This window comes from Echinococcus granulosus (genome assembly GCF_000524195.1).
Source record: "Echinococcus granulosus chromosome Unknown EG_S00013, whole genome shotgun sequence".
In the NCBI taxonomy this organism is placed as follows: Eukaryota; Metazoa; Platyhelminthes; class Cestoda; order Cyclophyllidea; family Taeniidae; genus Echinococcus; species Echinococcus granulosus.
Window position 1 is genome coordinate 1,569,296 of NW_020170393.1, and position 12,489 is coordinate 1,581,784.

Below are 12,489 nucleotides of genomic sequence, written 5' to 3' on the forward strand. Positions count from 1 at the left end.
ACTTTGATTGGAATTAGCTTTCACTGATGGTGTGTTTCTAACTATGCACTATCGGTACAGTGTAAATTGTCAGTAGTGAGACCACATAATTTCCACTTCTCATTGGATAAAAGTACAATTGGCAGGAAGGTTAAATTTTGCTACTTGCTAGTAGATTTATGAAGTACCCACCTACATCCCTACCTACTGTCTATCCGCCTACCTTCTTTTTTCTTTACACGCCTGCGTGTCTACCACTCTAACTTCCTGCATGCTCACCCATCATGATATTCAACGTGCCATAACTAATCCATCGAAAATGCATCTCGTTTTGTAGGATTGTGATTGAAAACAGATTACACTACAAATCTGCAAACATCCCAATCTAATGTTCTACCAACTAGGTGTTTCGTCGCAGAAATGATCGTTGAACAGCTCCAACGGCTCCGCAACGGTACACAAAACTATTTTGTTCTGAGGCTACACAAAAAGTGATGTGGAGCGAGATAATCTGGAAAACTATTAAATGCGGCTTTGTCACAAGATTACAAACCTCTGCACAATTCCTTTTTCTAATCATATTGAGCTGAGTATTTCAGTTGCGCAAGTGTGAAACACTAAAGAGCAAATATCTTAAGTTAAATTTTACCTATTTGAGGTGTAGCCACAGATTTCTCCTAAACGCTAGACAGGACTTTCTTCTTAACATTTACAGGGTAGCGGTTGGACTGTTAACAGGAATGACATGTTTGACAAACCGCGCCATCAAGCTGTGGCCACAACCTACGCAGAATGAGGAGTGCTAGCTCGTGGGCACACACTTACACATGCACAACTTAGACGTACATTATCCTTTTGGAAATCATCTAGCTTGTCCCGTTGAAGTTTTGTCAGACAGAAGCGGAAATGTGTTAAGTGATGTAGTGCACAGGCAAGACAGTGCTGAGCTTAAATGAAGTCCAGAGGCACGGAAACATAATGGAGGAACCGAATGTGGCAACATATTTCAATGAAGGTCCTTCTCAGCTGTTGTGGACAGTCTACATATTTTGCTTGATATTAAGCTTAATTAATCGTGCAGTCTGAATAATCTGACAAAGCTTCAGAGCAACCTTCACATCCACTAATTGCTGCTGATAAATCACCGAAACCCTGCAAAGCCTTGCTCTGTTATCCCGTCCGATTGTTCTTCTGGGCAGTACTGAAACTTCCCTTTCATGATTGTCTCTAAATTGTTGACTCTTGAAGTCAATAACAAAGTTTGTTGTATTTCGTTAATATCCTACCTTACTGCGATGGTAGGGGGATTTTCGTGTCTACAGACTAATATTCCATTTTAACACCAATGACTTGTGTGTTACCTAGCCTTGGTCAAGATGAGTAAGTGAGCAGCAAGTTAGTAAAGAAATGGAAAAGCACATCTAATCTTGACTGATTGCTTCTATAAATCAGAGTCGTTTTTAAGTATTCTCAGCTGTCACGTTATTCCTTCACTACTTGTGCAAAACTGTAGCACACAGGGTCCCGCCTAATGTCGAAAGAAGGCGTAGTACTAGGGCGGAAACTGTCACACAGACGTCAATTAAGGTTGTGGGGATCCTGGATGACCTGCTGCTAGCAGGTAGCGCAATGGCGGAGACAGTTGTGTCCGTGTAGGCAAAACAAGGAGTTAAACAAATAATGGACAAAGTGCAAAATCCACTTTTGTACTGTTACGCGAATCACTTGTCACCTTAAATTGTAACGTTAGCTCAACAGCAATGCTATTACTGTTATCATATTAATTACCAATAAGTACGATCAACCTTAGACCCGAATGACAGCCTATATCTCAATTAGTGCATATAATTCGATCCATCTCTTCGTGACACCCTGACGTAAAGAAATATCATCGAGTGACAAAGGACAAACATCATGTGATTGCGACATCGATCTTGTGACAGACCGAATCATAATGTTGTATACATGTTCGCATATTCATATATTTTGCTCTCGTTTGCTCTATACCAATTGAAAACAAGAGTTCTTGAGGAATAGGACTTCGATGGGTGAGTAAAACTATTGTTCGTCTTTGAAGAGAAGCAATGCTGTGTTTCGTTGGGCGAAATTTATTGCAATGAAGTGAAAATTCAAACTATGCAAAAGGCAAGGACAGAGGGGGCCGTTCCTCGTCATCTCACTGGACGCTAATTTGCCACACAAAATCCATTCAGAAGCACATTACCCAGAATCACTCATTTCCTCTCACCCTATGACATCCCCAACCTCATCACTGCAACGTCGTGTGACTCCCGAAATGCAGTTTAGCTTTTTGAGCTCCTCATCGAGTTCAGATACAATGCATGGAAAATAAAGCAGAGTTATAGGAATTGCTTGAGTAGGTTATGTTCGGAGATGGGAAAAGGGAGATATTTCAGAAACAAAGAAGAAAGATAGGGCTTAAAGTCTTTATTGCAAGGAACTATATTACTCGACCCTCTCATATTGAGGGAGGGGAAAGCTTGAATGTTGCCTCAGAGTGTGCGAGAGCTGTAATTAAGGACACCTATGTGCCACGATGTTATCGTTTTTAGGGTAAAATCCAGGCCCCATGTGATTTATGAATGACTTAGGTGGCACTTTACCACGAATCTGCCAATAAACTACACTAGATGTTGAAGCCTTATCCCTACTTTCGCTAATTTTTACTTGCTTAACTGATTTATGCATTTGATAGTCTGACTCCAAGTCACCGGCTATTTTATTACCAACATCTCAAAATTTCTCTCTGTCAAATCAATGGTTATGAAAATAGAGTAGTGGGTCTCCAAAGGAAAAGGGAAGCATTAATTACACACACGGCATGTAACTTTTAGAGTGGGTCTTATTTGCTACTTAGATTTAATCTTAGATTAGTGATTGGGAGGTGACATATTTTATTTCTGTTTTGTCATCAAAACCTGAGTCAGTAATGCGTTTGTACCAAAACATCTGAAGACTTAACTTCCGTGAGACCTCCAAAAGCCTGCTCCTCTATATTAAAAATGACTTCAAATATACGGCTTTACGAGAGTGAATATATAAAATACCGTTGGCTACAAACACCTCAGAAAGAATGTTTCGTTCTTGAAAGTTGCATGGAGCATAATGAACTCCCAACCCCTTAGAATGTGAGCACAATACATCAGTTGAAACATTGTGGTATGATTTAGTGGGAAACCTACTTGACCACGCGGATGCGGTGCTCCAGGTCCTTTCTGAAGTTAAGAGGAGGAGGCAAAACACTAAAACAGAATGTTTGGTTACATTACACACACTGACAACATTTAATTCTCCTCGTAAACCTGAGCGACTGAGACGGCATGATTCAGTGATCGGGGCGGCCTAACTGACTTGACGGTGCCGCGGTTAATCTGTTGACAAGAAACCTTCTACCATTGCCTTCCATCTTAATGAAGAGTGATTTGACTGGACCGGGGTTAAAATGGTCTTGGATATGCTCAATTATTACTAGTGTGTGGTCACACACCGACTTCCACCAAATGCAGTACTGCTACAGTCGCATTTGTTTAACTCAGTTATAAATTTAAATTTCAGACTGGACCGGAAACACCTCCTTTCACTGAGAAGCATATTATTATGCCTTCGTATCTCATAAACAAAATATGATTTTTTAGCTAAATTACCGGCAAATGATTGCCAAGCATCATTAATATACGAAGAGTTAAGTCACATTAATACCAGTTGGCTTCACACATCTCCTTACAAATCAAGCAAATTTTTATTTTAAATTTGTCACTTTCTCAGTTGACTTGCATCAACATATATTTTCTCCTTGCTTTAATGGTGAGCATCGTGTCATTCATCCATCTTACTCTTGCGGAAGAAAATATTCAACGGGGTACGCAAGTGCGTCGAGAATTGGCCACCAATGCTAACTGCATAATTTCATTCTTAAATAACCAAATTGTACTACTTGTGAGTATTTGTTACTTCCACTCTTCTCGAAAGTCTAGAGTAAACTATGAGATTGTAGCAGCAGATTTCACTAAACCTCAGTAGGTAGTGTACGTGGCCGGCTAAGGGATTCGGTCTGTCATGTATGTTAATTGGACACAGTTCTCTCTCTCCTCGATCTCACAAGTTCATAACACGTTAAAGGCCATCGAAAATAAGAACAACCAACCAGAAAGCAGCTTTAATACCACTCGTAAGCATCGCAAAAGGCCTTCATTTAGTAGCCCTGATCCGTTCTGCATTATCAACAAAGATGCTTCGCAAAATATTGCGATGCTTTGTTGTGCGTGTGCCAAAATCTGGAGCGTCATCCACTTTGTAAATTAAATGACTCAGTGTCTCGGTATTTTTGGACCTCAGAGTAGTGGAACTATCCACACAAGTAGACAGTTAATCAAACCCACTTTTTAAATCGCATTTTAAACGAAAATGTGTTGGTATCACCTCCTCCGAATTCAATGCTCGCAAGGAGGTGATAATGTTACCTTTTGTTAAAAAATCGTATCATAATCCATTATGGGCGATGTAAAATCAAACGGTTTGTTCACCACCATAATTAGAAGGTGAGCAAAATAAAAAGCTGGAAGAAAGAAAATCACGCATATTCAATTTTTTATAAAATGTTTATCATCACAAATTAATGACCTGCCTTCGGTAGGGATGGCAATTTTGGGCTTCTGCTCAAAGAAAGCTTTAATTATCAGAAAGTAATTATTCCCACAAAACCACCAGGTGAATACAAGGGCACCTTAAAGAATTACCCAAATACTGAATAATACCAGCAAAGATGTTGCCTAGAGTGGCATCTTTTAAGCTTTGAATATCTGAAAAGAGGTTTCGCCTTCTTTAATTTTGGTAAAACTAAGGCAAAATAATGCATTGTCTCCATGGCAGGAAGAAGGGTTTTTGGGCCGTCCTTCCAGGCCAATGAACAGAATTTGGGCAAATTATCACTGTAGGAAAAGTGATGCTGTAAAGCCCACTAGGCTTTTAAGCTATACATATTCATTAATGGACAGGGGACTTACAACCTCTCCGATTGTCGCATTCAGCTTGGTCTGGCGTCGCGTGATGGCAGGTGGTAGAGGGAAGCATACATCCTTTGACAGCCATGAAGTACACGAGCCTTGATTCCACAAAGGGAGTCGAGCACCACTTTTCGCCTTATTCCAAGTTGACGCACGAGAGTTTGGCACTTTGTCTGAGAATCGATCAGTACCTTGTGTAAATAAAATTTAAGTGAAATTTCGGAAGGCGTTCATAATATGACCTTTTGATTATAACGAGCTGAAGCAATCTACAAAGGCGCAAGTTGAAGAGAATGGGATTTTTTGAAGCATGCTTCCCAAGTGTCCAAACCTATTCCCAGTGTGAAGATGCTTCAACCACTCCATGAAGGAGCAGTGGGTTTAGCATATGCACGTTCCATTCTTTTCCTTCTCATATAATTCACTTCATTGCTCACGGGCATCCGTTTTCAGACTATTTTTGCCCATTCTGTAGTGACTATGTGCGCATCCAAATCAAATGTATTTTTGCTGCCGCATCAAGTCTCATTTTAATGCTGTTAGAGGGGGAATATTTATAATTACTTTAGGGGAAATAATGTCACTCTTCAATGATGTCCTACACTACCCTTAAGATGTGAGAAAAAAGGAGCGGGTTTCACCGCCCTCCAAATTGTTTTCCAGATCCACAGAACAATTTTGAATTAGGGTGAGTGAAGCAAAGATTACTTCTACGGAGATGGCTCAGAGTCAAATTTTGAAAAATTGTCGCCCATGGTGTGTTTATAATTAGACAATTTGCATGCATAGTCCGTTCCATGTCATCCGTATTTAAAATTAGGCCACTACTGTTCATTTTACAAACGAGACTCTTCTATTCGCAAACCCCAGAATGTTTCAATTTCTACTTTGTGCTCTTTAGGCTTAAGCTGACCTGAAACAACTTTTAGATATTCGCTGAGATTACTTTCGAACTGCAGTTTTCAAGCTTTTAAAATTATACCACCAAATCTTCCGCCAATCGGGGTCCTAAGCCCAGATTATATTTTGAAGCACTTCATTATTATCTGTTTAAAATGAATAATGAGGCATCTGCCTCTGTTCCGCCCAACAAGAACGTGGGCTGTGCTCTGGTCCATCGAGAGCAAAGCGGGAGAAGCCAGTTGGAAGGTGGGCTCTAAACGTACTTCCTAACCAAACGGTCATACCTGTTGAGGCTTCTGTTTTGTGGTTTATGGCCCCTAAATTACAGCGCAGTGGGACTATCAAAACGTCTGCATCACTAGGCGCATAGAGGAAGACAAAACTAAAGAAAACCGCATCGATGCATTGCAATGCTGCTAAGCCTATGATGGATCAGGATCTCTAGAAGGCGATTATTCAAGTGGTTTAAAATCTGTGGCCCATTCCAAAGCGTGTATGCTGGAGTCATAAACTGTTTTCCGTGCACCTGCACACCTACAGTTTGAACAAATTCCGTGCCCCATTTGTTTATTCCTCCAAATGCGACATTCCCCTCTACTATTTTCGTCCATCATGCAATAAGGCAAGGGTCATGCTTAAAACCATGAAAAGTTGAAGATGTTTGCGAAGATTTTTTTGTTGGAAGGAAGTTTATTTATAAGTTAAAGTATCCAGGACATACATAGCATGACATTGTAAATTATTTGTTCACATTTTTCCCAAACATAACATTACTTCCTGTTAAAATATGTTAAATTAGGTAGTTGTGGGCTTTGCTTTCGCCTACACTAGACCTGCAGTTTGTCATGTCAACAGCATATCCAAAATTGCAGATAATAATGCAAGAGTAAATGTGCATGCACAATATCGCAACATTCCAATCGTTTGCCAAACTCTGAAATGCAGTGTAAGTCTAGAGAATGACACGCCCTATCGAAAGACCAACCAAAATCTTACAGTAATGAAAATTCAACAGACCACAGAGATCAATTTAATCTAGAGGCACTCACCACTCTTGTCTTAAGGATGGCTATTTCTGCAGAAAAATACCTAAATCGTGTTTGAGATTACAAGATTATTACTCCATGCAATGGTGATTGAAGGCATCAAGAATGCATGCCCTATGAAGAAAGCGCATGATGGGAAGCCAGTCTATGGCATGGTTTATTCCGACTTCCACGAGGAAGAACTCTGCTAGTAACATGCAAGGAAAGGGAACGATCGCGGATCCCCTTCATAAATGATCGCATTACCGATTTCCATCTTAGTGCTGAGACAACGAGCACCCATCGCTTCCACTTTAGGCCTGAATAATATGGATTTTTGATGGAGGGTGGGGGAGAAGAAAGGGATCGTGTCCCCATCCTCCCAAGTGTATCATGTTTCAAAATATGCTTCATCGGCCAGGGTGGTTAGTCTAAGGAATGAGGGAGGAATGGCGAGTCTGGTTAAGGTTTAAAGAAGGGAATGAAGGAAGGGACTGTTTTTGACTGTTCTTGTCAAGCTTTCCTGTACTACCAAGTGCACCATGCTCAAAAATATGCTCCCTCGGCAAGGGTAATTATGCAAGAGTGTGGGTAATGAATGGGAGAGGATGGAAGACAGCATTTCCCTACCAATTGTGGATGAATTTTTAATGACACGCCACCAGTGCTGCATAAACTGCTCTCTAGACAATGAAAGAGAGTAACGTAATGCCGATGCGTGTGTTGGTGGAAATTAGATTTGACAATGGAGCTGCTGCGTAGGTGGTGGGAAGTAGCCGGTTAGTCAGTCAGCCACCAGGTAATTAAATTGCAACTGTGATGGAGTGAATAAACAGTGTCGGAGTCATGGTAATAATATGAAACACTTATCGATGGGCTAGACGGACTACGCTTTCGACTAATCGTGATTTCAAAGGGTGACTGACTTCTGACGACTTAATTGTGGGGAAATTTCTAGGTGACACCCAGAGCAAAGTGTACCGTTGATTAAATAACGATGTACAAAGTTATTTCCTTCCCATAAAAACTAAATTTGAACCTATTTAGGATCACAAAGATCCACAGAACCACTGCTGAAGAGAACAAAGCATGATTGCTAATATTGAATTACTCTCCCTTTATTTATTGTAGCCAACTTTGACTGGCCGGCTTCATGAACCATTGGCAAAGGAAAGTTGGACGAAATGATTTGAGTTTCTAAGGGAAATACTGTAGTTTATCGGCCTTACGCTACCGACGACCAAATGTAAGAGTCTTTATGTTGTCACTTTCGATAAAAGTGAGCTTCTGCTTATTTTTTTTCACTGAGCCAAACAAGGAATTTCAATTGGGTAATTGATTAATCCTTTCGGCTAACCCAAGATCCTAACCATCACCAATCAGTGAGACTGTCAAATTCATAATGCATAATCTCAGTTCCTGTAAATCATCCTTATCAGGTAGTTAAGGAAGAATTTAGAACGTCACTTGCGTATGATGAAACAGCAAGGCCAAATTATAGAAACCTTTATTCTCTTTTACCCATAGTTCTAAAAGGTTCATTAAACTGCGTAGCCTTGTTGTAAAAGATTGGGTTAATTTAGAGGCAGGTACCCAGCAGCCTAGCTTCAAACTATGGTTACCAGACATAACGAGGTTAAGTGATGATTCAATCCATCGTTTCATTCCATTTTTTATTCATTTGTAACCCATGGCCTTTGCATACTACTAAAGAGCATTTAATCGACGTCAAATATGAACTACCCAGCTAAATAGCGTCCCACTACTCTCTGCATGACTCCATTTCCGGTAAATGTGACATACCTTCTCCAAATGAGGATTAGAGGTGCAGAACTTTACTACTTCGTGGTTAAGGCGAGAGAGACGATCAAAATAGTGTCTCCGTCATAACCGTCTGAATGGGCCGAAACTGTGTTAAGAGCCAGTGGTCTAATCAAACTCAACCAATAAAACAAGAATTGCTTTCAATAACGAAAAGGCGTCAGGACCACCAGATGTTATGCATAGTGCGATAGCGCAAAGATGAGCTTGAAGTAGTAAAAATGTTGCTTTATAAAATTCGGTCATTTAGGCAGTCATTGTTGGATAACGGCTGACCCCGAGACGTGCGGCATGGGCAGTAGTATGACATGATCATCTTCTTAAGAACGTTGCAACTTGAACCAAAACCAAACCTGCTTCAGCAGTAATGATTAGATGTAACAAGACAGCAGGTGTGTTACATTAAGGGACTTCTCATTTTTTGAACTTATTGTAAAGTAGTTATATTTTGTTGGTTAGAGATAGCACCGTAGTAAATACTGATTGTATAGTAAAGGCCCATCCATCATGGCCTAGTCTCCGTCCCACCGTGGATGCATTTCACGTCTTGCTGACACCGGATCGAGGCAGACTTTCTTCTTCGGGAACTAAAGTACCCCACCCCACACCATTGTGTCCAAGTCGAGGAAGAATAAGAGGCTCTGCATTTTTGACCACTTGCACCATGTTTTTATGCTTTTCAATGCAATATCACTCATAAAAAGCTGTAGATTGGAATAGACCGTTTAGGCACACCAACCGATTCTCGGAGATCAACTTCCATTCTTCCTTCGTTACCATCTCAACATTCTGTACTACTACCTGAACTGCTTGCACCTGGCTGATGCAGGCGAAAGCGTGTTCACAATGCAACCTTTCCTCCATTATGAAGTTTGTCTAGACATGATGTCACCTCTCAAACCAAAGTTGCCACGCCAACTTCTCTCCAATGTGATTTATGCATCTCAGGCATTTGTTGCATCTCCAAACGAGGAGAGATAAAAAGACATTGGCATGGCATTGAAAACTTTTGACTAATTTGCCTAGGTTACGCATTAAAGGGCCTAACTTGAAACCACTGTTAAGTTCTTGCATCTACATTACGAGGTTATAAGGCCAAATCCTCGAAATTCGCCTTATCGAACAGCGGTGTTTAAGACAACTGTGGAGTAAACTTTGAAGTGTAAAATTGAAGTGTAGAATACTTGCACTGCAACTTGTAAAGTATATTTTATCAGCTGTTCGGATAAAATTGAATACTATTAAGTGCAAATTTATTTGTTTTATTTCCTTTTGTATCATCAAGCACAGATGGTAAACATTGTCTACGATACCATTGAATGACATGAAGTAACCGAGTTCGCAGAAAACGCATTTGTCCGCACTAGCTGAAGATTATTTTGAGGTAACATGAGAAATTACCTAGTAAGAGTAGACAAAATTGTGTTGGCTGCAAAAGCCTTAATTATAAGGTTCCGTTCTTAATACCATACTCCAAATAATTAAGGGTTAAGGCGAAACATATCAAGTGATACTTTGTGGGAAAAAATTGTAAAAAGCAGAATGGTGACTCAAGTGTAGTCCCTTCAGTCTATCCTGCAGTCCAAGGTACGCGCAATACTAGGGTTGAATAAGTATCGTCAACATACGAAGGGACTGAGGGCCTACTGACATTGTGCAGAGGTCATCATGCTCAGTGAAAGTTCAGGGCAGAGCCAAAAGCGAACACATAATTCAAGAGCCGAGTTGGCCAATCATACTCTAAGTAAGAAATGACCCAAAGTTCTAACGATCAAAAAAAGTATTCCAATTTATTAGAATTGTAGTCAAAGCACGCCACGCTTTGAGGAACAAACATTATTGGAAATCGGCAGCATCCAAATTATGCCATCACTCATCTGCGTCAAGGTTTTAGTGTCATTAATGACAGTCTGTATCCCTCCAGAATTTAGGAATGGGTATCTGGTTCCAGATCGAAAGAGAGGGATTGTTTATATGCCACGGCTAAACCAGTCCTCTTCTTTAGCCAACATAGTAGCCTACGTTGCATTTTCTAGTATTTAGCCCCAAACAATCCCTCACAGAATATCCAGTTTGCCCCCTATGAGATGCTACTTTTCTCTGCCGCAATAATATTTATGTCCGCAATAGCAGGGCGTAATCTTTGTTTGGCACAGTTGAAAATCAGTCGTACAATGCTTGCAGTTGCTTTGAAAGATGCAATGAGGTTGCAGCCAGGCTGTACAAGTGGTTTATTAAACAAATGACTGAGACTTTTAGACGTAGGGATGTCTACCCAATCCTCAACCGCAGCATTCGAAACTTGAATGTCCTACACCTAACACAATCTGCAGGTTGAAAATGACAAATTACAAAGTTCCAATTAATTGCTCTACGGTACCAGTAATTGCCGTTGTGCTTTCTCTATCTAACGCGATATAGGTTTGCACAACTTTTTTGCTTTCCTCAAGATAGTATCACCTCGGTTAAACCACGGGCCAAGTGAGTCATTGGTGATAGTCCTATTTCCCGCGTCCACATGTTGTCCTAATTTCTCCAAATGAGAGCGTAGGAGGTGGCTCTGGCTCCAATTCTCAGGTAGCCTTCTCAACCACCCTTGGCTCCTGTCCGGATTTCCTGGTCACCCCACTTTGATGGATCTCGACGGTGAGCCTAGGCCTCATAAATGTTGTCCGTATTTGGTTGGTGTAAAGTGGACTTACTTCGGAATTGGCTTCCACTTCTGGTGTGTGCGCACTCGTATGTTTCTAAACATCCAGTCTCATATACAAGGCGAACCGACTAAACAGAGAACTCACAATTTCCAACCTGTTATTAAGTATGATTAAAATAGGCAAAACTTGCAATTTCGGCGTCTGTTTTGTTTGCTACACACAGTCTTCCCCGAAGACGAGACTTAATAAAGTTCTACGGCGGATATCACTGCAACATAGTGGAGGGTGTATGTGAACGGCCAGTTGATTTGGTCTGGCATATATGACTCCAAACAATGGCAATTTCTCGTTAAGCATAGTTCCATCCCTATGTTCACATATGTCTATAAAGCATCAAGACCAAGTGTGTGTTGAACTGCAGCAGATTAGTTCATTTTCGCAGCAAAATAAGAGAAAAATAGGGAGTTTAAGAAAGCGAGCAGTGCATGTTTCTCTCTTATAAAGTGGAAATCAGCGCAAATCAGGACAGTTAATTCTGGGAATAAGCTCTAGTCAGTAGAAAGTAATTATATCAACAGGCCCTCTAAAACCGAACACCTTCTACCATGTTCAACGAATTCCTCCATCAATCAGTCAGCTCAACCACAAAGCATCCCGTCTTTGTATGGCAACGGTCTCTCAGTTGATCGTTTTGTTAAAACATACTTATTCCATACTAGCATACCCTATTCTGTTTTCATCGTTTGTTCATTGCATGCCAAACATTCTGCAGTAGTGTTCTGGATCACCTGGATCCAGATTGTGAAAACAAAGACGTGCTCTAAATGCAACAGTCCCTTCACCAGTAGGTTTGCGTAGACATGAGAAATAACCTCGACCCATAATTACGAAGACAATGTCTCTGTGATGTGAGTTGTTTGCCTTTGGGGCCTTTGATGCATCACAAAATTTAGAGAGGAATAAAAAGTAAGAGAAGAATTTTACACAGAAACTAAGGGGATATATGATGGTATAGAGTAGTGATTTAGAAACATATTTTTTGGATTTTTCGTACAGTTCTTATATGCATATTGATAACGTATC

General features: G+C 40.5%; 1 protein-coding gene across 1 annotated transcript; it reads left to right on the forward strand. All coding sequences in view use genetic code 11, as the record gives it.

Moving 5' to 3' along the window:
- Positions 1 to 1,196: 1,196 nt before the first annotated feature.
- On the forward strand, positions 1,197 to 6,945 carry EGR_02871 (hypothetical protein; the record flags this gene model as incomplete). Its single annotated transcript, XM_024492120.1, has 3 exons — positions 1,197 to 1,277; positions 3,766 to 3,936; positions 6,706 to 6,945. The coding sequence occupies 3 exons, from the start codon at positions 1,197 to 1,199 to the stop codon at positions 6,943 to 6,945; spliced, it is 492 nt and encodes a 163-aa protein (XP_024353614.1).
- Between the last annotated feature and the right edge of the window lie 5,544 nt (positions 6,946 to 12,489).